At 39.9% G+C, this 25,208-nt stretch overlaps 2 protein-coding genes across 2 annotated transcripts; one reads left to right on the top strand and one right to left on the bottom strand.

The window, feature by feature from the left end:
- Positions 1–4,944: 4,944 nt before the first annotated feature.
- On the bottom strand, positions 4,945–16,666 carry BRIX1 (biogenesis of ribosomes BRX1). The gene is made up of 10 exons (XM_074994320.1): positions 16,496–16,666; positions 12,882–12,993; positions 10,015–10,058; positions 8,535–8,605; positions 7,537–7,586; positions 7,376–7,449; positions 7,212–7,262; positions 6,693–6,794; positions 6,249–6,377; positions 4,945–5,455 (listed from the first exon to the last, which is right to left on the bottom strand). The coding sequence occupies exons 1-10, from the start codon at positions 16,625–16,627 to the stop codon at positions 5,192–5,194; spliced, it is 1,029 nt and encodes a 342-aa protein (XP_074850421.1). The 5' UTR covers positions 16,628–16,666; the 3' UTR covers positions 4,945–5,191.
- Positions 16,667–16,754: 88 nt separating this feature from the next.
- RAD1 (RAD1 checkpoint DNA exonuclease) lies at positions 16,755–25,047 on the top strand. Its single transcript, XM_074994321.1, has 6 exons — positions 16,755–16,800; positions 17,347–17,613; positions 19,477–19,585; positions 22,084–22,342; positions 23,159–23,257; positions 23,600–25,047. The coding sequence occupies exons 2-6, from the start codon at positions 17,419–17,421 to the stop codon at positions 23,781–23,783; spliced, it is 846 nt and encodes a 281-aa protein (XP_074850422.1). The 5' UTR covers positions 16,755–16,800; positions 17,347–17,418; the 3' UTR covers positions 23,784–25,047.
- Positions 25,048–25,208: the final 161 nt, after the last annotated feature.

Consider the following 25,208-nt stretch of genomic DNA (forward strand, 5'->3'; position numbering starts at 1 on the left):
CTCCTCCTGCTGGCTCGGAAGGCGAGAGGCGGAGAGAGCTGCCGGGGGCGGGGCGGGTACAACGTCAGGGGAGCGGCTCTGTGCCCGCTGGAGTGGAAATGTGGCCTGGCAGCTGGTCCAGACCCCGACTTGGGAATCATACAGGGGCCTCCACACCCCGCAACAGACACACGTTTGCTGTTCGGGCACCCAAGGCTTCGCAGCGGGATCCTCGTGGCTGCTTTGGGGGAGGTGGGTTAGTGGGATTGCAAAGCCGTCAGATTTGTCTCGGGGCGTTATTAACTCTTCAGGTACCCAAAAAAGTCACTTGAGGGACTCCCGAAGCTCCAGGGTTGAGACGGTTAACACACAGCCCATGTTAGCTGAAGGATGGGAAAACTACTCAGGTTGTGGCTAAGGCTAGAGAATGTTTGGAAGAGACCGTATCAGGCTGCAGGGCAAGCACCTATCTCTAACTTCTCCTGTGGACTGGGTGTTACCTAATTGCCTATTGCAGGTTTTTCACGTTTTTTTGCTGGGTAATTATAAACCAGTTGCTGCTCGCGGTAGGCTGTGTAGTGCTTTTTTTAAACAATGGTATCAGAAAACTAACAGTGCAGAGAAAGGGGTTAGCTCAGTTGCCTGCCAGATGGGAAAAGAACATACTTCTGTAGTAATAAAGTTTTAAGAACATCTGTTGACCCAGTAGTAGAAGATAAGTTCCCACAGCACTTCCAGTTTATTCAGCCATTTCCACAATACAGCTAGCTAAGCAGTCATGGCAGCAGGTCGTTCATATGTACCTGAAGTTGCAGAGTTTTGTCATCCTTACATGAACCTATAGAAGGCAGAAATGTACATAATTTGCCTATCAGCTTGCATAACCTCAATGTGAGTTGTAGTTATTATTAAGCACTGCAGTCACAGATGAGACTGATTAGGGAGGCATGATCCTCCATTCCAGCATCCACGACCCTGTCTCGAGTATGTAAACAGCTTAAATTGAACTTCGCTGCACCTCAGCCAGGCTGAATCACAGTGGGTCAGGGTGTGTATAGACAGAGCTAAGTTACATATGTAAGAACGCTTGCACTTGCCTAGTGATACTAGCCCACAGATTTGCATGTCTTAGTTTTTGGTTGCTTAACACCTCCAATCATTCAACTAGTAGAATACTCCCACTCCATTCAACCTGCAGTCTTATAACTGAATTCATTATTGAATGAGATTTGTTACTTGCACTGGATTAGCTGTAACCTCCATGTAATGGGATTCATTGTCCTTTTAAAAGGGGAGGGGGGGCATAAGATCCTGTTCCTGGGAGCTGGACTGAACAAAAGGGCAGGAAATGAGGCCTGGTACTAGTAGAGAGTAAATTGCAGAAAGGAAGGGTGTGATTGAATGCACCCTACAATTGTAGCCTATAACATGATCTTCATAGAGAGTATGCTTTGTGACACATCATTTAAAAGCTAGTAACTCATAATATCAAAGTGGAATCTCTACAGCAACATTATAAATTTATGAATGTAAAATGAAATTAGGACTGACAAGAGGCTACCTGACAGGTTGGACAAACCTGTTTCTCAAACACACAGGACAGGCTGATGCCCATCAATTTTGATGGTACCTGACCAGAGGCAATCACCTGTCAAGTACCCATGATTTGGCAAAGAGAGGTAGAAACGGACCAATCTGCATTTTAGCAAACAGTATAGAACCTCTTTCACCACAAGACTCAAACCTCACTGAGGGAATTAACTTCATCTAGTGATAATCTTCAGAAAACACACTTCAAAGTTGATAGGGCAAAAAACACACTGAGGTAGTCTCTGCCTATTCACCTATCCCATTTAAATCAAATAAGAAGCAAACACTGCCCCTAACCCCAAACAGCCATATGACTGCCGGGAGGATCCTGACTTGAAATTTGGTCAGCCCTATTGTTAGGAATATGTGGGAAGAGTTTGACTTTGAGCCAAGTCTACTTAAGTTTTAGCACTGGAAAAAGTTTGTTTATTTTGTAACTGTTTCTGACTTTAAAGCCCTAAGTTTATACTCACTTAAATTCTCTTTGTAGTTAAACAAACTCCATTTATTCCACAATCAAAACTAATCTCATGTTGTATTCAGACTAAATTGCTTTAGTAACTCCATTTAAAGTAAAACAAAGCAGCAGAAATGTAGCACTCTAAAGACTAACAAAATGATTTATTCCATTTAAAGCAGCATACTACTGGCTACTGTTCACTGCAAAAGCAATGAACTTAACATATCTGAACTGTCCAAAAAAGGACTACAAAACACACATTTTGGGGGAAATCTGGGGACTGGGAATGTGTTGGCATCATACTGCAAGTGGTGACCAAGGCTGATGGAAGCCAGAACATGCTAGCAGGCTGCAGTGAGAGAGATCTCTGAGGTGTGATCTGCATGCTTTGTGGTTGGCTCAGGGTAGCATATATGGCAGCCAAGCATGGTGAGGCACCCTGTTTTCACGGCAGATGGCAAGAATTCCTTACTTGACTAGACCCCATAAGGCAACAGGCAAATAGGGAGAAAACCCATGACACAGTTCCTTCAAGGGTGCAGAATCAAGAGCCCTATAGTGTAAGGTAAAACAAGGCTCACCTCTCTTCCAGCCAGGCAGGAACTCTTTGGAGAAGTGTAATATATAGACTGCACATTCTCCCTCAGAAATTGTAAAAGTTAAAATGGGAATCCAGAAGTCAAGAGGCAAGGAAAATTTAAACAACAAAACTTTTAGTCATGAGATGGATGAAAGTTACATATCCAAGTGTAGATTTACATTTATTTAATGTATTTATTTATAAATTTAAGGGTAAAAAATCCCACATTTTTAAATTAAGGATACCCCTATACAGATGAAACATGAAGTATATTTTGTTGTCAAATTACATATTGGCCCCCTCAAAAACCCAAACAAACAGGAAGGCTGCATATACCAAAATTTGAAATTAGTACATTAGAAAGAATATCCAATTTTGTAACTTTCATGACAGCCAAATTAGTAGACATTAAGCTACCCCTAAATTAGATTTGGGGATGTGCATCCAGCAGTGATGGTCATTTTTTTCAAATTTAGTCTTAGACTTTATGATGATTAGAAAAAAGATCTCATTGTATCTGTCAAACTATATTTCTAGTAACAGGAGAGGTTGGATCACAGTGCTAATTGAGATAGCAGGGAATGCAAGCGCAGAAAAGCAGCTAAAAATGTAAGAAATGGAAAGACTGACAGAAAACTACCCTTTCCTAAACAGGAATTCAGAAGTCCAGTACAGAAATATTTGAGAGGAATGGTTGAAAATCTTTGCCAATGAAAAATGTTTTTAAGTTATGTCCTTGAAGGCAATGACATACAGGCTATGTCTACACATGTCCCCTTCTTTTGGAGGTGGCATGTTGAGGAAGTTCAGAAGTTGCTAATGAGGCGCTGATGTGAATATGCAGTGCCTCATTAGCATAGTGACAGCCACACACGATTCAGAAGTGCCGCTTTTGGAATGCACATGTAGATGGGGGCCTTTTGACAGGACCCCGTGATTTCAAAAGCACCTTCTTCCTAAAATCAAATAGGGAGATGGGGCTTTCTAAGTCAGGGTGATCCTTTTGAAAGGCCCCTGTCTACACGAGCAGCGTGCATTCTGAAAGCAGCACTTTCATATGCACGGCTGCCTTTATGCTAATGAGGTGCTGCATATTTGTGTCAGTGCCTCCTTAGCATCTTCAAAGCTGCCTTATTAACATGCCCCCTCCAAAAGGAAGGGTCATGTGTAGACGCAACCATGCTGAAAGGCCTGGACTTATTAGGGACTCTTGAGGACTGCTTGAATGTTATTAAATCAAATACAGGTGTAAGTGCTGTTCAGCCCTTGCAACTGCATGAAGTAATGAAGAGGCCTGCACTAGGAAACTATCAAGTGAAGCACGTCTGTAAAGCAAACCCCGGGCACAAAGGGTGTGAAGCAGTCATCCTACTCAGCTTCTCATTCCATTGTTTTGAGCTTTCACTCTTCCGTATTTCTCTTCTTTGGGCCTTTTTCTCATCACTGGTGGGGTACCTTTACCCATTTCTTTCACCACAACCATTTTCCCTAATTAAAAGCTTTATGCAAAGTCAAGACAGGCACATAGCTAACAGAACCTGACATATCTACTAAAAGCCTGTAACACTACTCATTAGACGGGAGAAAAGTTCTTCAGATGCTAAAAGTGCATTACAAGGGTTGTAATTTATTAAGTAAATGTACCTTAATTCAAATTGTATCTACAAATGATAGCACAGGTGGTACAAAACTCCCAGAGCAACACAAAGTAAATATATTTTGCCCCGTTTTCTAGAAGGCAAATCCCCTTATGCTTTTGTAGATACTCTGTTCCACAGTGTCCAAAAGTTATCCGATGATCAAAATTACACAATCCTCTCTCTCCTCCAATAACCGTGAGAGGATATAGTTCTCTCAGGCCAAAAAGAGTGAACCGCTAGTGTACGCATGTTGCATCTCAGAGAAAAGTGTACTTACACATCATTGTAATATAGATAAGATCTTGACCACTGATGGACATGACTGGGGAGAGAGAATTCTGAATTAAGTACTAAATTCCTTTACGTAGTGCTCTCCACAAAGCCCCCAGAATTACTGATACATACAAGACTAATTTTCAATTGTAAATTTTTGGTCAAACATCCTTATTTTCTTCTTGCTACTGTCCCACAACTCCTTTCTCCTGCTAAACCCATATTTGTCTAAGACAGTAATTTCCCAAAGTGTGGTATCATGGGTGGTACACGAAAGGATATCCAGGGGTATGCGGCAGAAAATGAATTACTAAAAATCAGGAGCACTGGGACAGCACAGAGAGAAGGGGTATGCCAATAAGGCTGAAGTCCCAAAAGTGGTTTGCGAATGTTTTAAATTTGTGATCTTTGGAAGACACATGAACAACAAAAATAACTAACATTTTATTAAAAAACAAAACCACTCTGACATGATGAGCCATAATGCAGAAGAAATCCACATCTGGTTTTTCATTTACTCATAGTTGGTGACAAGCAGGCACTGGCTTTAAAAAATGAGATTTATAATATATGCCAGAAAGCTGTGAAATATAGCTAAGGACATAAGCATACAAGACTAAGATGACTTTCTGAATTTTTTTTTACCCCCCACACCCCATTTAAAAAAGTTTATGCTCCCACCCTGGAAAGTTTTTTTTGCTGCTTCCTTTGTCGTTGAAATAATTTCCTTTTCTTTTTCAAATTGATTTTTGGCTCTGGTTTCACCAACTCTATTTCCAATGACTTTTCTTCTGCTGGAGTTTCAAAGACAGTTTCAGTAGGATCTTCTGGAATAATTATCTTTTCTTCTTTTTTCCTAAATTTTTGCAGGTCCTTCACTTGCTGTTTTTCTCTAAATTTAGCAGCTACAGACAATCTTATCATCCGCCGTTGCTATAAAAACAGGAGAAATTAATGCAGTTGCACTGACAGGCAAGGAAGAGATGGAAAAGCTCATCTAAAAGTGGTATTTTAAAAGCTCACATCAAACTTTCTATTATAGAGGTAGAGACAAAAAAACCTTCTCCACTTATCATTAGAAAGTTACTCTTTAAAAAGATCTACCTTCAATTGGTAAATTCCTCAGAATACTGCCGTCTTCTCATTGAGAGATTACTCAGCATTACAAGTTTTATAAATCTGCTCAGTTCACATGCCAGATTTTGCCTTAAAATTATGACATTAAGCACACTGCCACATTGAGACCCTTAATCCTGCATGCAGTTCTCTTAGGCACAGGGTTCACTCATAGGCTTCATCTACACTTGCACTCCTCTTTCTAAAGAGGCATGCAAATGAGGGAAACAAATGCAAATGAGGCACATATTTACATATCTGGCATCTCATTTGCCTGTTCTTTCGAAAGAGCTTTCAAAAGAAGAAAAGCAGTGTAGACACAGCTCTTTCAAAAGTAACCCCGTCTTCAAAAGAACCATAAAAAAGGGAAGAAGTCTTCTTTCAAAGATCGTGTTAATTTTCAAAAAAACTGCATCTACACTGCTTTTCTTCTTTAGAAAGAAGTGCTTTTGAAAATATGCAAATGAGGTATATGTGCATTTTCCCCCTCATTTGCATGCCTCTTTTGAAAAAGCAATGCAAGTGTAGACGCAGCCATACAGACCAGCTTGTACAATCAAAGCCTAGGGAATTTGTTAAATTCAAGCAAAATCAAAGGCAAGATTGTTACCATGTTTGGAGACTGATAATGTGGATTCTCATACAAAGTTGGTCCTCCAAAGCTGCCCTGGAAAATCTTTATGAGATTTAAGACAAAACGAGGTCCAATTTCTACAAGAGCTGCATCTTCTTCTATGATCTGTGACAAAATAGATTTAATGAAAAATCACTTCCGATTCCTGTGCTGGACTTACACATTCTTATTATTCTTCTAACATTTTACACAGAGCCACCGGTGTGCAGGCCCAAACTAGTGTAATCAGTTTGTGTTTAGCATGTGGAAAGGTAGTTTTAGTTCACTTTAAAAATATTTGAAATCTTTGAAATAATTTCTTGTCTGCCTGCACTCATAGTAGGTAAAAAGGTTTCCTTTTAATTTATTGTAATTCATCGATTTCAAGTAATACATTTGGTGAATTTTTAAAAAGTTGAGAGGAAAAAAAAAAAAACTAACCTGATAGTTCCGAAACCATATCCTGTTGTCTGCAATGGAGAATGTGAATACATGATCAACAAAAGGCTGGCTTCTGGGGTGATATTGTGGTGTACTAAAAATCTATAACAAAAAGCCAAAACAATTTCTCATCTAAAATGATCAAGAGTCCAAAACAAAGTCTAGTTACCTTTGCATTCATCTTGTTTTACTATTTAATGTCCTGACTCTGCAAAGATTTACATATGTGAATGGTACCAATGACTTCAAGTGCATGTGTTAATCTTTGCATAGTTAAGATCTAAGTAGCAAGACACATGTATGCAATATAGAAACAGAGAGGAAACCGTGCTAGTCTATACACTATCAAAACAAAAAGCAGTCAAGTAGCACTTTAAAGACTAGCAAAATAGTTTATTAGGTGAGCTTTCGTGGGACAGACCCACTTCTTCAGACCATAGTTTTTTTTACCTGAAAGATCATCACAAAGATGGCTTTTAAGATGCAAAAAATCCCAAAACAAAGTTGGCACATACTGACCTGAATAAACAACTCTTTTAATAGAGCATAGTGTGGCTCCTTATCAAACACCTGGAAGAGAAAAATACAATTTTACGAACACACACACACAAAACAGCAGCAGCACAGAGAAAAAAAAATTTGAGAGATTCTATAGGTCAAGCAATCTGAAATTCTATACTTGCCGGATCAAAGGACAGAAGAGGCCGTGAGCCTCTCAGGCAGTTTCCAGTCATCTTCAGCTCTGCCAAAGTATGAACTACAAAGATTTTGAACAAAGTTTTAGTTTTTAAGCAGTTTTCAATAGAAAAAAAATAAAAGCAACAGAGGAGCATGTTTAACTTACTATTCTGTACTAAAAACTTGGCTGATGGTCCTTCAGGTGAATTTGAAAGCCTGAAACAAGATATCCATTACTAATGATAAGAAAAATACAGGTTGAACCTCTTTAAATTTGGAACGCTCTCGGCCGGCAACACCTGTAATCTGGCATGATATTAGTTAGCTGGACAACTCATTTTTCATAGATGTAGCAAAGTTTCCCCTAGTTCCATAAAAACTGTTTATAGCCATGAGTCCTGGCTGTCAGTGTTCTGTGCTATTATTTAGCTGTAATTTACCTCAAGTGTCTTCTAAGAGCCAAGTAAGCAGTCAAAGTGTTGGTAATGTGCTTGACAATATTGACCTCTTATGGTCCAGCAAATTCTCTCATCTGGCACTGGTCCGATCCTGAGGGTACTGGGCAAGAGAGGTTTAACCTGTACTTCAGGTTTCTATAAATTTCAACCAGACTTTGTATGAAATAGTTTTAAAACAAGCTTCTATAGACGTTAGTTTGCTTTAGATATTTTAATGAAAAATAGCTCAATGTATAATCAGCATCTCAAATGATGAGAAGTCATAGAAAATAGTGTAATTTTTGCTTACTTTGCTGTTTATAACACTTTTAAATAGCATTTTTGTAAGTAAAGCCACCCATTTACTCTTGCCATTACTGCCAATGGCTAACCCATTCTATGGGAAGTTTGGTAGACTGGAAATTTTGTGGCAGCTTCAGGTATATTCAAATATAAATCTATTTAAAAAAAAAAAAAATCAGTACACAAACCCCACAAAGAATCATGAAGCATTTCTCATCCTGAAAGAAAAAAAACAGAGGGAATGCAAGTGTATGTTGCTATAGGAATATATTTTAACGGTGCTTTTAAAAATGTTGCTCTTGAAAAGTGTTGATCAGTAAAGGTGTAAATCTTCAAACTGTTCAGTTTTAACTAGAGTTCTAGTCAGAACACAAGCAACTATGATTACAGAGGGAGCAATATAAATAAAGCAATGTTTTCTTACCACATGTAGAGATCCTGTTTCTTTTTGGCTTCAAAAAATATGCACTTATTGCAGTTTTTTATTTCACAAATCTATATAAAAAGAAGGCACATGTCAAACTGCTATTAAAAGTAGTTCCACTGATTTTTTTCCCCCACAAACTTGCCAAATCTGTCTCAACTATTTCTGTCCTGAAGCGAAAATATGCAAAAATAATTAATACCTGGTGCCTCCTTGAAAGGCTTTTACCTTTTTTTTTTTTGTATTCCCAGCAAACCACCAACTACCAGAAATCCACGAGATAGAGCACTAGACTGTCAGGGCACCTGGGTCTGTCTTGGCTCTGCCACTGTCTACCATGTGGCTTTGTTCAGGCAGACTGTTTTGGCCTATTTGTGCCTCAGATTTCCCAATCTAAAATGGCAGAAACACATTCTTTTGTAAAGAACTTTTCACTGGTAGTTTGCACAGTGAAGGAACAAAGTGATTCTATTCTATACAATATCAGAGGGGCAGCCATGTTAGTCTGTATCCACAAAACCAACAAAAAGCCCTGTGATACCTTACAGACGAACAGATAACCTGCATCTGACAAAGCGGGTCTTTGCTACAAATGCTTATGCTCCAATAAATCTGTTACTCTAAGGTGCCACAGGACTTCTTGTTCTTCTCTGTAGGTTCTTATTCTTGAAATTAAGTCTTCCTTTATCAATAATCCATTTCCTATTTCAAAGCAAGATGACTCTTTTTTAATAAAAGGTAGCTGTGCAACTCTGTATCTTCACAAAACAAAAAAAGCATTCCCATAGCATTTTAAAGACTAACAAAATAATTTATTAGGTGATGAGTTTTCATGGGACAGACCCATTTCTTCAGATCTGGAAAATTCTGATAAATGAGACGAAGGAAATTTAACAGAAAGATAGAAAAAAATGAAATAAATCCTGATGAATCAGCTAGCTAAGATGCAGGGGTGGAGCGAAGAAAATTACTGAAAGTGTCTATTAAGTGAAGTGGGCTGCCTGGGATCACTAAGAATATCAAAGATGGGGAAACTGTTTTTGTAATGTGTAAGATAATCAATATCTTTGAGTCCGAGGTGTAAAATGTCAAACTTAATAACTAATTCCAATTTGGAATTTTCCAGATCTGAAGAAGTGGGTCTGTCCCACAAAAGTTCTTCACCTTATAAATTATTTTGTTAGTCTTTAAAGTGCTATAAGACTGCTTTTTTACATAAAGGTTCATGAATAGCAATCACTTGCATCCATAAAGTTATTTAATACATTATAGCAATGGCAGCAGCAACCCCAGCACAAATAGACAAGAAGGCTTGCCCAGTCTACCCTTCTTTTCCCCTCCTTCAACTGAACATGATACCAGGGGACTGAAGCACAAAGAAAAGCAGTTTGGTTTTTTTTTCCCATAGAGATAAGAAGTCAAAGTCACTGAATTGAAAAAAAAACCCCCCCCACAAATATTAGTTCAGTTGTGGCATTACCTCATTAATTACAAACAGCTTATCCTTACGGTCCATTTTAGTATCTGGAAACAAAGAAAGAAGAGCCACTGAGCAGTTTTGTATGCTTTAGTACATTATGAAAGGATATCACCAATTAAAAAAATTGTTTTCTGAAAATATTTCACCATTACTACAGAAGAACTAAGCATTTTCAGTGTTTGCATTTCTCAGCAGTTTGCATATAACTTGCTTTAGTGTTCACATTATTTCACCTCTTATTAAGTGGGTTGCTGTTAATATCCATTTTTGCGCATACCAGTTTAAGGCCCCAATCCAGCGAACGCTGAAGCATGTACAGTAAAAGCTGTGCTATCTGGCCCTGTACCAACTGGAATTCTCTATAAACGGGCACTTCCAATCATCATCACACACATTGCCTACGTGGCTCTGCATGGCTACCTGGAAGCAGTGACATGTCCCTGATGCCCCTGTGTGGAGGCCAAGAGGGTTCAGGATGCAGGAGCTGGGCACAGGCTCTGGGAGGGAGTTTCAGTGTGGGAAAGGCTCTGGAAGCAGGAGGGATTTCAAAGTGTCAGATGAGAGGGTGCTCTTTTCAGGCACTTTCACTTAAGTCAATGGAATAGGGAAAGAAAGCAAAGCATGCATCTGAGTGTACACAATAGGGCTGTCAATGGCAGTGTACTCACATGATTAAACTCAAAAACATTATTCACATTTCAATATGTAAGAGGGTTACAAGGAAGAGGGAGAAAAATTGTTCTCCTTAGTCTCCAAGGATAGGACAAGGAGCAGTGGGCTTAAACTACAGCAAGGGAGCTTTAGGTTGGACATCAGAAAAAACTTAACTCTTACAGTGATTAAACACTGGAATAAATTACCCAGGGGGGTATTGGAATCTCCATCACTGGAGATATTTAAGAGGAGGTTAGACAGACATTTATCAGGGATGATCTAGACAGTGCTTAGTCCTGCAGTGAGAGCAGGGGACTGGTCTCAAACTCTCAAAGGTCCCTTCCAGTTCTAGTGTTCTATGATTCAGAACAATACCAACTGAAATTTTAAAATATATTGACATATTGATTTCAATTACAACTTTGAATTCTAAGTGTACAATGCTCATTATTTATTAAATACTTCCACTCTAAAAATGATAAACAAAAGAAAAAGTTTTTCAATTCAACTCAGACTAGTGCGCTCTCTATCATGAAAACACAGCTTACAAATGCAGGGGGGTTTTCGTTACAAAATTATGTTTAAAAAAAAAAAACAACAACTTTAGAGCCCATAAGTCTACTCAGTCCTAATTCTTGTCCAGACAATCAATAAAAAGACCCCAAAAGTCTATTTAATTTACAGAGGATAATGCTGCCCACTTCTTGTTTACCATGTTACCTGAAAGTGAGAACAGAAGCCTTTGCATGGAACCGTTGTAGCAAGCATTGCCACATATTTACGTGCCAGATACACAAAACATTTGTATGCTTCTTTGTGCTTTGGCCACCACTCTGGAAGACACAGTGATGACACGCTACCACCTCCCACTCCCTTTTTTTTTCTTTGTTAGTTTAAATTCATGACCGAACTCTCTGAGAGAGAACTGTATATCTCTTGCTCTGTTTTACATTGAGTCTGTTCTAGTATGGCTATGGTCTGAAGGAGTGAGTCTGTCCCACGAAAGCTTACCACCTAATAAATTATTTTGTTAGTCTTTAAAGTGCTACTGGACTGCTTTTTTGTTTTGACAGAATATAGACTAACATGGCTATCTCTCTGTTACTATTGTGACACACAGTACCCATTATAGGAGTCTTGGATGATGACCCAGATTATGCTCATTTTAAAGAGCACTTCCACTGCAGATTTGATAAAACACAAAAGGTACCAATGTGAGATTTCTAAAAGGTAGCTACAGCACTTGACTCAAGGTTTAAGACTCTGAAGTGCCTTCTAAAATTCTTGAGGGACAAGCTGCGGGGCATACTTTTTTAAGTCTTAAAAGAATGCCACTTTGATGTGGACAGTACAGGACCCAAACCATCGAAAAAGAAAAATCAACCTTCTGCTGGTGAAATCTGACTCAGCTGATGAAAGAGAAGATAGAATTGGTCCACACTGCTTGAAAAATTATCAAGCAGAACCTATCATAAGCATGGACGCATGCCCTCTGACTTGGTGTTTGAAGCACAAAGAGGCATGACTCTTCAGTACAGCTGGAAAATAAATATCTCGTGATGCTGGCTATAACAAATCCTTGTGAATGCCTGTTCTTACATTCCGATGACATCGTAAGAAAGATGCAACCAGCATTCTCTAACGTAAATGTAAACAAACTTATTTCTCCTAACAATTGGCTGGACAAGAAATAGGATTGAGTGGATTACGTTTTACTTTTGAATGCAGAGTTTTTGTACATAATTCTTCATTTGTAAGTTCAGCTTTCATGATAAAGAGATTGCATTGCAGTATTTGTATTAGGTAAATTAAAAGTACTATTTCTTTTGCATTTAAATATCCAAATATTTTTAATCAAAAATACAGTGGGCACTGAATACTTTGTATGTGGTGTAATTGAAATCAATGTATCAGAAAATGTAGAAAACATCCAACATTATTTAAATAAATCATATGGTATTAGCAGCATGATTGATCATGATTAATTTTTGTAAAACTCAGATAGTCTTCATCTTAATTAGAGTCCAGCAATTATTCTGTGCAGCAACAGGGGTAAATAATGTCAACAATGGACAGCCAGCCTTATAAAATAATAATTATGCACGATCTTTTTTAAAAAAAAAAAAAAAAAAGGCTGTTGGAGGCAAGGAACTTAGCAAATGAGACCAGCCAAAAACAGTGAAAGTTAGATACACGCAATACTTAGAGCCCACCTGCTTTAGAGTGGGGCATCAATGTTCTCAAGTCTTGCATAAGATGTCTCGTTCTGAAGTTTATTCCTCTAGAAGAGAAAATGAGGATCCGCTCTTTGTTTTTCCATTTACCCTAAAAGAAATATGAAATTAAGATGAAAAACTATTTCTCATCTTATACCTTTTAAAATCAAAGTTAGCGTTTCCTTAAAGATATTTCAGATTTTAAAACAACTGCATTTGTGCAAAAGTTTCTAATTAAAACGATGTGTTGCATTTCGATCAAGCTGTAGCGAGATAAGCATTTAGGTAGACTACTCCATTTCCACACTTGACTACATTTTTCCTACATAAGCCACCCTAAACAAGGCAATGTTTTCAATGATACACTGTTGATATTTGAGGATGCTCATATAAAATGTCCCCTTTAGGTTTGGATAAATTTTGTGTATCAGCGTGCACCTGCTTGCAGTCAGAAAGGGTGAGTTGCCATGAAATGTATGTGTTTTTCGTATTTAAACAATAACCATGAGGATCAGGGTTGGGTCAGGAACCTAGAGTGACAAAAAAAATGCATCTGTGTGTAGCAAAATGACATTAAGTGCATGAAAGTTAAACTGCATACAGTGACAGTACCAAAATTATTTATCTTGTAGAATTTTAAGATTAAGAGTGAAGAACTCAGAGAAGGGAATAGTATCATTTACTCAAGAAAGTACTTTGAATGAAAATCCCAGCCATACAATCCATTCCAGGGAAATGGCAGCTTCTTCTAAAATATCTTATGAGATCTAGGAATAGTTAATTCCCATGGAGAGGAAATGCCAATATCCACAAGGTACTCATCCTGATCCTCCCTTTGACTTAACAACTGAATACTGATGGTCTTTGATTAAACTCCTCCTTCCACTTAGTCACTGATAATGGAACTGCAGCTTTATGGGCTGTGCAGAAAGCCAATAATAGAAGCACCACAGATCATGGCAGTCACAAAAAAAGCTGCTCTATTGCTTCCTCTACAAATTGAGCTGAAAGCTAGGGAGTTGTAAAGCAATACAGGATAAAAGGGGCTGTTGTAAAGGGATTCTGTTAATTCAGCACAAAAGACTGGGCTAGCTCCCATAGACTATAGCACTTCCAATTTCAACATGCAAATTATTTAAAAAAACTGAAAAGCAATCAAATGTACACTTACCAAACCATCTCACTTGGGACATTTCCTAAATAAAACAGTTCCTATATCTCCGCTGAGCATCGAGACTGAGACCAATATTTTGAAGGAGGAAGTAGAAAATGTAGTGAAATTACTAGAGAACAACAAGAGCGCTGGAAATGATAAGATCACGGGAGAGATGATCAGATATGCAGGAGAAAGTATGATTCAGGAAACACACACACTATGTAATATAGCACAAAAAACAGGAAGGCACGTACAGAATGGACAAGATCCATGCTTGTGACAAGACACAAGGAAGGAAGAGTATTGGAGTGCAAGAACTACAGAAAAATTGTCCTAACAAGTCATCTAGGAAAGGTACTGATGATGGTACTGACGGAGAGACTGAGATTGCAGCTAGAAGAACACGTACTGAACGAGCAAGCGACATTCAGGAAAGACAGAAGTACGATACTGCCAATATTGGCACTAAGATCGATAGCAGAGAAAGCTCAACGAAAGAACAAGAATATCTACAATTGTGTCGTCGATTTTCAGAAGGCATTTCACAGTACAGTCAATTATGCAGAAAGTGACTTGGGCAGTGCTGGAGTCATATGGAGTGGATAGCAGAATGATACCATTATTCAAGGATATCAACGACAATGCAGAGGCAGCAGTGAGAACGTGGGGAGAGTTGGGAAGTTGGTTTAGAACAAGTAGAGGCACGAGACAAGATGATCTGATATTGTCGAGTATCTTCATCATGCACCTAGAGAGCGCGATGGACAAGATCAAGGAAGAGGTAGAAGGGATATCTGCGCATGGGATGAGAATCAACAATTTGAGGTTCGCAGATGATATCGTTATCATTGAAGATGAAGAAGAGCTAGCGAGAATGGTACAGTTGCTAAATGAGGAAGGGAAGTGGTATGAACTGATTATGAACATCAATAAAACAAAAGTAATGCTATCTGGAGATAAAGAAATAGGAAGGAAGATGAGTGTAGACATAATTGAACTAGAGAATGCAGAGAAGTTTGCATATCTGAGGAGCAACATAATGTATGATTGAGACTGTAAGAAGGAAATAGCAACTAAAATAGTGAAAGCAAGAGTGAGTCAGAAGGCAATGGATAAGATCTGGAAAAGCAAAATGATTAGCTTAGGACTGAAGGTGAGCGTCTTAAAAACATGTACTCAGCAGCATGTTGTACAGATGTGAGATGTAATAATCAAAGATTCAAAGAGAAGGATATTGGCATTTGCGAATTGTTATAGAAAGATCCTGAGAATATAATGGATGCATAAAGTTACCCGTGAAGAATTATACAGGAAGATACAGCAGCCAAGAGTGGCAGGTGAGCCAATTTTCATTGGCATGCAAGGCAGGAGCTCAGTCCCACCCACCATCCCACATGAAGCCAGAAGGTTGCTCAAAGCCATGCCACCTGTGATTTAACAAAAGACCAGCTAATGCTACCAACCACCACCTAAACAGTAAAGCTGTGCATCTTTATCTATTAATGAAGTCAGTATGACTACTAGTGACTTTAAAAAGTACCACTATTGCTTGGGCTGTACACAGAGGTCAAAAAGTCAAATTTCAGCACTCTGCCTCAGAAGTTGCTGACCTCTAGTTTAGATCATGGATTTGAGTCAGAATTTGGGGCTGGAGATTCCAGAATCATCACTGGCCTCAGACAGGACTCAGCATGGCCCATCTTTGATGGAAGCCAGAAGAAAAACTGTCTCCAGGCAGGATGCAATGCCTCACTTTGATCTTAGCTCAGACAGTACCTTGTGTGTTCAAATGTGGTATCTCTATGTTACTAGTGTGTTCAAGGTAGCTGCACAGTGCATATCGCGACAGTGGATCATGACAAGTGCTTCCATCCCCATCCTCTCCACCCCCCACCCCCGAAAAAAGAGGAACGGGTACTCAGCTGGCTCCCGCCCCCTCCCCCAGCCAATCCCAAGGCTAGGGCTACCAAGGTGCAGGTACTTAGTACTGGCACGTATCAGCACAACGAAAGCACTGATTGCAACCCTGCTTTGCACACCTGTATGAACAGCTCAGGCACTACACAGATGAAAGCATCCCAGGTCTCTATGGAGACCAGCGCTCTGGGCCCTTTCACGCCAGTCAGGGCGCGGCCCTGGGGGAATACTGATGGTTCTGACGGAAGAGAGCTACTTTTTAAATGAGGCATTTTCGCTAAGGCCTGAGGCTAGAGAAGACCAATCCCCCGCCGCGGGACATGCCCCCTAAGAAGCAACCTTCACCCAAAAAGGCAGGCCAGGCCCTCCCCGCCTCACAGCGCGAACGACAAGCAAGAGGCACCTTGCTCCCATCCACAATGAGAAGGAAATAGCCCAGAACACCCCGGCCTCTGAGCGGCGGGAAAGACTGGCCATGCAGACACTCGGCGGGGGAGGGGCAGGCCTCAGGCGGGAGCGGACCAGCCGCTGTCTGTACCTTGGAGACAGGAGCCGGGATGCTGTGCTCCTCCCTCTCCGCTCCCGGCGGCCCGCTCCCATTCGGAGCCCCTCGAGCCCGTTTCCTGGGCCGAGCCCCAGCATCTCCACGCTTCCTCTTGGTCGCCGCCATCCTGTTTACACGTCACGCGCCTCTCACCCAGAAGCTGCGTTTCCACTCTGGGCGTCCACGCCTCTCTCTATGGCACACGCGGCGCTGCGCCGACGGATTCCGTTTTACGACAGCCGTAAAGCACGGCGTAGGGGCCGAGTCGCGCTGCAGGAAGGGTCCCTGTTGTGACTGCGGTAGGCCACTGAGAAGGGGGGCGGGTAGGATCCCGCGTCCCGAAACCGGGAGCGGTTCCCCCTTCGTCGCTCAGCTCTGTCCCGGGCGCTGAATTGCGGGGCGGGTGCCTTGGCCTGGGTCTGCTGAGCGCTTACTGCACAGGGGCCGCTTGGGACCCCATTAGCACCTGGCTGGGAGCGCGTCAGGCCTCCCGCAGCTTCCCGAACTCGGGCCTCGCCTTTGCGAGCGGGAAGCTGGTATCTGCCCTGCGCGGATCCGTATAGAAATAAAATGAACTGGTCGCTCCAGCAGGGGTCAGTGGCACAGGTGTAGGAATACTTGGTGCAGCTGGTACTTCGCTATTTTAGTATTATTAGGCCCCATCATCTCTCTCAAGGAGCTGAAAGAGCTTTATTTGTTATTATTTGTGTGCATTCCCGATCCATTAATGAAAATTTAGTTATACCAAAGCAGCGTTGTCAGTACATCCCCACCAGTGAAGCTTTTTCCATGTTTCGTTCATAACCAGCAAATCAGATTAACAGAAGGATGTTGTCTCTTTTTAGATTCTCTTTGAAACTGCTTCTCAAGCTCTCACTGTCGCAGGGAAGAGTGAATTGGTGAATTCAAACTAGATAATGCCATTTGCTACTCAGCCTGAAACTGGAGATGATCAGTATGTTTTAATTGCCAGTCTTGACAATGTCAGGAATCTCTCAACTATCTTAAAGGCCATTCATTTTAAAGACCATGCAACATGTTTTGCAACTACAAATGGAATCAAGGTTACAGTGGAAAATGCAAAGTGCCTGCAGGCGAATGCCTTTATTCAGGTAAGAAGCCTAGCCCCCATCAGTACATCTGCAATCAGTTTTCCCCATATTTAAAATGCCATTTTTTTCCTTTTCTCTTGCACTTATTAGTGACTTTCCCAATGGACACAGTCCAATCAATTCAAAAAACAGAAGGTGAGACCAGTGGGTCCAGGCGTTAGATAGCTCAATTCTAGAGTTGCGACAGTGTAGAATGTTGACAGTATTGAGAAATGCTGGAGGGGGAATTGTGCTAATAGTTTGTTATTGAAGCATATGAGAGGATCACCATTATTTTTGCATTACACTATGGCCCGTTTTCATCTTGAGAGACAGTAGTTAGCAGCAGCATGGAGGCCCTGTGGACAGCATTTGAGTCTGCAGCTTCTCTCATGGCTTATCCATCCAGTCTTGGATTTGCACAGTCTATTGCAATAACCGCAAGTCAGTCTATTTCCAAATTCTTGAGTCTGAGACTATCAAAACAAAAAACAGTCAAGCACGGCTTCCTCTTTGTTACTATTCAACATTGAGTCTGAGAGTTTTTCCTTCTAAGACAAAGTTCTTTTGTGTGGCTTGCACATATACTATCAAAGGATGATGTGCCCCGTTGGAGCTATCGGGTAGTGTGATCTGATGATGTAGATTCCCAGGATTTTGGATTGATGCATGTATCCTTGAATCTTAGCTTTGGTCCTCCTCTTGTTCTCAACCCACATAACAGTTCACCAAGGAGGATTTCTTTGTGAAGACGTTAGTCACCCATTCTTCTCACATAATCAAGCCACTGTAGCCTTCTGCTATTGAGGATTGCTATGAAGTTTATGCTCCAATATATGTTAGGTGCCACAAGACGACTTCTTGTTCTTAAGAAAGCTCAGTTTCTTAGGCACCAGAGAGGAATTGTCAAAATCCTATGTTTAAGGTAGAGAATCTGACTCACTAAGTGTACTGAAATACTGCTGGATATTAGAGTTAGAGGTGGAAAAATACCTTGTAGGTCATTAAGCATAGCATCTGAGGCCAGTGCAGGATTATTCACTATGAATATATTCTTCATGGGTTTTTCTAATGCATGTACAAGTGACTCTGATAAACATTCCACCATTTGCCTAATGGAAGACACTGCTACAATTGCATACAGCTCAGTCTTGGGAAGCTTTTACAAATACTCAGCATTATTTTCTTTTCCTTAATTCCATTACTTCCAATTATACCTTTTTCCATAACAGTAAACACTTTTTTCACCAGACAGTAAAAAAGTTCATTATTGTTCCTTTTAAAATATCTTAATAATCTCTCAGCCTAATAGTAGTAATAGTTTATATTTATATATCCTTTTCCATTTCAGACTCTGTGTTCTGCATTCAGATACCATTTATCTTTTAGAGAGTTAACTGTTGTGAATTAGGTCATGAAGCAATTACTGTGGTGAGCCCTACTAGACTGAGTTCACTCCCCTTGACATCAGCCTCATTGCATCTGTCCTCACTTGTGAATAACACTGTAAATTATTTTTTCTCAACATTTAGTTAATACTATGTTACCTTTTTCTATCATAGTAATTTCTCATTTGATTCTCCCCATCTCCACCAAATAGGGTGGAGGGAGAATTAATTAAAAAAAAAACAGAAAAGGGAGGGAAGCGGTGAGGGAGAAAATTCATTCTCTCTCTAGTGCAATATTTTGACCTCCTCGCTTTATTTCTTTGAATTTTAAGAAGTCATATTACACTAGAGAGAGAATGAATTTTCTCCCTGTCCTCTTCCTTTCCTTTCCTGTTTTGGATTTATAGAGATGATTTTAAATCCCTGCCGTACAAAGGGAAGCAAATGTTATTGCACTTTTTCCATACATATAATTATTTTTTATTTATTTTTACAGGCAGGGATTTTCCAAGAATTTATTGTACAGGAAGAGTCTGTGATGTTTCGAATCAACTTGGCTGTTCTTTTAGACTGCTTGACCATTTTTGGTACAAATTCTTTGCCAGGTATAGTGCATTCATGTCCTGATCTGATGTCCTCAGTCAGAATGAAGCCTGTGCTTCTGGCTACCTCCAGGTGGCTTTATGAAAGTGATCTTTCCCCTACTAAGTCTCCCCTGTGAAAAGCATCTAACATTAGTTGATTAGGTGTCACACTAGCTTTTTAGGTTGCTGCTGGTGTGACCGTGAGCGTAGGTGCATAACCAACTCCAGATGCTATATTGTGGAAAAGATGGCCATGGACACAGTTATAAGTAAAGGGTTGGGGAAAGGTGCCCAATGAGATGTCTTAAGTTTGGATGACAATATATGTTTATAAATAAGATTTGTAAGAGAAATGGCAGAGGAACAGATCCAGAAAATGTGAAGGAAGAGGCCTTGCCTATCCTACTTCAAAAAGTTGACCCAAGTTACATAACTATTTGTTATATGAATTACAAAACAGGAGTCAGTGTAGCGTAAATCCACTTGCTGCAGTGTCCACATTGCATTGTGTCAACAGGAGACATGCTCCTTTTGACTTCCCTTACTCTTCCTGAAGAGAAGTACGAACAGAAAGCACTCTGTAATTGATTTAGCAGGTCTTCCCTGGACCAGCTAAATCCACCCTGGTGCATCAATCACAACAATGCTGATCTAGCCCTAAGCATAGACAAAGCCCATAGAGGGGCCAAGCATTGCAAGTCGAAGGAAATCCAGGAATAGTGCAAGCTGTTTCTGATAAGTAAAAGCCAACCATGTACTTAGTGCTTATGGTCCTTTTTTCCTGTAGCTTTTAAACAGCTTTTGCAAAGATAGATAAGCAGACAGGTTAAGCGACCTGTTTAAACTCACCCTGGCTACGTCTACACTAGCCAAAAACTTCAAAATGGCCATGCAAATGACCATTTTGAAGTTAACTAATGAAGCGCTGAAATACATATTCAGCGCCTCATTAGCATGCGGGCGGCCGCGGCACTTCAAAATTGACGTGGCTCGTGCAGACGGGGCTCCTTTTCGAAAGGACCCCGGCTACTTCGAAGTCCCCAGATAGGAATAAGGGGACTTCGAAGTAGCCAGGGTCCTTTTGAAAAGGAGCCCCATTTGGACGAGCCGCGCGGCAGCGAGCCACATCAATTTCAAAGTGTCGTGGCTGCCTGCGTGCTAATGAGGCGCTGAATATGTATTTCAGCGCTTCATTAGTAAACTTCGAAATGGCTGTTTGCATGGCCATTTTGAAGTTTTTGGCTGGTGTAGACACGGCCCCTGTGAGACTTTAGAACGGAACCTTCATGCCCAGCTTTGTAGTCAATCCATTAGACCCCAGCTACCCTAAACTGTTGTAAAAACACTCATAGAATTCAATGGCTGAACACTCTTTCTAGGGACAATAGAAAGTCAGACTTATGAACTGGTCAGTCAACTACACATCTCATTTGGAATCAAGTGTGTGCAAATAAGACAGCAGCAACAAAAGAAAATACAGTATTGTTAAATGTAGACTATTAAAATAATAAAGGGAAAGCAGCATTTGTGTTCTGCATAGCAAAAGTTCAGTGTTGTCTCCAGTCAAACTTCTGAAAGAACCATACTGTTACAGAAGTCTGTTCCTGATGTGTTTGTAACTGAGGTTCTTTTGTACTTCTGTGGCCTCCATCAAACTATAGCATATGAGTACCTCAAAAACAATTAATTGCTCTTCACAGCATGTTTAAGTACTACCCCATTTTACAGATGGGGAACTGAAACAGAGTAGGACTGTTACTTGCTTGGTTTGCGCAGGAAGTGTGTGGGAAAGCTAGGAACTAAATCCAGATCTCACCTGAGAATTCCCAGGTCTTAAATACATGATTAACCTTCCTCTAATTACAGGCCTCAGTTACTAAAAAAGCCCCTTGCTTTTCACCTTGTGTACCATAGACAAGATATTTTGTAAAACTACACAACTAGGTATCTGTAGCCTCTATTTGCCAGAAGCCACGAAAGGGTGGCAGGGAATGGATCACCTGATGTTTGTGTGTTTTGTTCATTCCCTCTGGGGAACCCAGCATTTTCCACTGGCAGAAGATAGAATACTAGGCTAGATGAACCTTTAGTTTGACCCTGTATGGAGTTTCTTATGTTTGTTGAATTCATGTATTTATTGCATATGTGATTAGTTTTCCTACTTGATCTCTTAAAAATGACTATCAGCTGCTATTTCAAAATGAATTATTGCACTACTTATATGAACTGTGAATTAATATTCATTTGTCAGACATCCTCTTATTTGATTTTACATATTAGAAGTTGCAAACAGTTCCCAAATGTTTTTTGTTAGGTGTTATCTGGGAATCAGAGTAGATTAGAGTCACGTACATTGTAGATAGATACCGATTTTTGTGACAGACAGAATTTAGTAAAGGTCTGCCAGAGACTGCGCTGAGTATAATAAATTAATCTGTGATCCAAGCATAGCTGGAGTCCAGGCCTCCAAAGGTCACACCATCTAGCTTTTAAAAAAAATGTTAATTTTATCATTTCAGGTACTTCAACAGCACTTCGAATGTGTTACCGTGGTTACGGCTACCCTTTGACCCTATTTCTAGAAGAAGGAGGTGTGGTAACTGTGTGTAAAATTAACACTCAAGAACCTGAAGATACACTAGATTTTGATTTCTGCAGTACCAATGTGATTAATAAAATTATTCTGCAGTCAGAAGGGTTACGAGAAGCATTTGCTGAATTAGATATGACCAGCGAGGTCCTGCAAATTACCATGTCTCCAGACAAGCCTTATTTCAGGTATCAGAAAGTGCATGCCCATTTAGCAACTTGAATTGCTCTCTGATGGTGTGGAATTGTTGCTGCTTCTTCAGTATCATACAGATCTGTGCCATAGCTGTATAAGTATGTCTTCTGTTATGGTCTGCTGCATTACATGTGAAGACTTCAGTTATTCAGACAAGAGATCACGCAACTGTTCATTCTTTATTTCTCAGCCTCATGCTTATAGAATACATCAACATAGAGGAATACGTTTAAGGTTAAGGTCCATTTGAAGCCATAGCATAAGCAGGTACAACTCTTTTTATTTAGTATTTTGTACACCATGTGAAACAAATTCCAGCCTGTGTTTTGAATCAGTTCATTTAGCATTTCTGGTTATAAAGAGTCGGTTCTCTGCATGGCCTTGGAAGAGGTGACCGATCAGGGCTGAAAAATCAGTTTCATGCTGGAGGACATAGGTGAATTTATGAGCCTTCCACTTTCCTGGCAGCTCTGCAACTAGGTACTGTGGAGCAGGTTTCTTTCAATTTCTGGTATAACTGATTGAGGCCTCTACGAGCTAATGCAATACAATAATTAGTCTTTCATTAGTCAGCTGCTGTCAGGGGAAATCTTGAGTGCCACAGATCTTATGCTTGTAATTTATTCAGTCTAATAGAAAATTAAATGCTGGCTGTGCTACCTCATTTCTCATGAACACTAGACAGCTTGGTGAAACCTGCTTTGAAAATTGTCCTGATGTATAACAATACTTTCACTTTCTGTTTCTACTTTTCAAATTTGATAGTGCCAATGCCAAATGCTTTGCTGTTGGTGCATTTTGTCTTTTAGATTATCCACCTTTGGGAATGCAGGAAGTGCTCATCTTGACTATCCCAAAGACTCTGATTTGATGGAAGCATTTCACTGCAACCAGACCCAAACAAACAGGTCAGTGATTAGTATAGTAATAGTCTGACTTACATTCTTACCCAGAAGCTAAAAAAAATGGTTTTATCTGCTACTGGAGTGTCTGGCTTTCCCTAGAATATAGAGTGGTACTTAAAAAAAGACAATCGTTTTCATCTGTTCAAAAGCTCAGTAAAAGGAATTAGTGTATAAAGTGCATGCTTTGATGCAGTAACATGGAAAAGTTAAACCATACTGCAAAACTACTACTGTAGTTCAATATGTTATTAATTGGTTTTGTCACTTTTGTCCATTACTTGAGAATAAGGTTTCAACTGCTGTTACATTTTATATACTTAAAAATGTTTTTTTCTTTACCTGCAGATATAAGATGTCCTTACTCAAACCATCTACTAAGGCACTAGCTTTATCTTGTAAAGTGTCCATTCGGACAGATAATAGGGGATTCCTTTCACTACAGTACATGATTAGGAATGAAGATGGACAGATCTCTTTTGTGGAGTACTATTGTTGCCCTGATGAGGACATGACTGAATCAGAACTATAGCTGTATGATATGGACTATGCCTTTTGTAGACACTCAAAATGAAAAATATTTAATTTGAAAACTTGAAGGGTTCCAGATTGATAACCCAGAAAATGGACTCCTTGTTTATCCACAGAAAGAGCAGAACAAGCCACTACAATGAAGTTTCTCCCATATTACTTTGCCAGTGTTTCTCACTGTGACCTGGCATGACCATTGGTAAAAGTGAAAATGTAGCAAATCCTTGGCCACTGGGCTGAGGCTGATACGGCTGCTCTAATGGTGGTAGTTTTGTGATATGCACACTTCTCCACTGCAAACTTTGTGCTGTCTCCAAACAGCCCATTGGGTATTTTGTCACTATTGTTGACATAATCACCAGCACAAGCAGTGTAGCAAATCTGTGAGAATAGCAGTATGTTAATCCACTAGTTTTTGGCTATGGTTTGCTCTGAGTGTGGATGAAACTAATACAGGTAATCACATCTGAATGCTTGTTTGTGTTACTTGGGTTGTCCAGATTTCCAAAAAATTGTTTTTGAGACTATAATGGAGAGTGAAATTTGAAACTGACTTTTCTATAGCAGTAAACTGTGGTCTTGTCACAAGTACCAAACTATTGAATGCTCTGGAATTTCATCAGGGATGCTCATGCTGTACTGGTAACCTAGCACAGAATCCAACAAATCACAAAGTACATGGAAAGTGTCATTTTTGATCTTCACCTTTTTTCTGGGGGTGGGGGGTCGGGGAGAGACGGGAGACATATAACTCATGGTATTGAAATTTGTTCCTTTTCACTCTCTCTTCCACCCCATTCATTTATCACTGTCTTTGAGAAGAAAAAGCATTTATTTATTACATTTTTAAGGAAAAGGAGCATTGGGATACAATAGAAGCTTAATTATTCAGCAACCCTGGGGATCAGGGGTGGTGTTGGATAATCAAATTTTCCAGATAGTTAAGCAGGGCAGCCCTGGCCAGCCCTGGCCAGTGATGGAGCCGATGCTGGTTAGTTGAAAGTGGTTATCCAGATGTTGGATAACATGTCTTTTACTTTACTTATTTAGGGGAATAAAAATTCCCAAGAAATTGTATTGATTTTTATAAAATACTATAGTTTGTTACAATTGGGTGACCAGTTGTCTTTAATAGTTTGACAAATTGTATGTACGTTAACAAATCTATATGTACCACATGAATACCTTGCTGCATTTAGAAATGTTTTTGTATTTTTTTAATAAAAAGCAAAATGAATGAATTATTTCCTGAAAATAAAATGCAGTGGTATAAAATTGATAGATTTTGCTTATTCCTGACTGCTATTTCAGTGTCACACGCAATCACTAAGAATGTCAGATGGGTGATTCATGATACTGTGGATTCACAAAATATATCTAAGGGGACAACCTTTCAGTGACTTGCATCCTGTGCACTCACTGAAGT

Source organism: Carettochelys insculpta, chromosome 5, assembly GCF_033958435.1.
Source record: "Carettochelys insculpta isolate YL-2023 chromosome 5, ASM3395843v1, whole genome shotgun sequence".
In the NCBI taxonomy this organism is placed as follows: Eukaryota; Metazoa; Chordata; order Testudines; family Carettochelyidae; genus Carettochelys; species Carettochelys insculpta.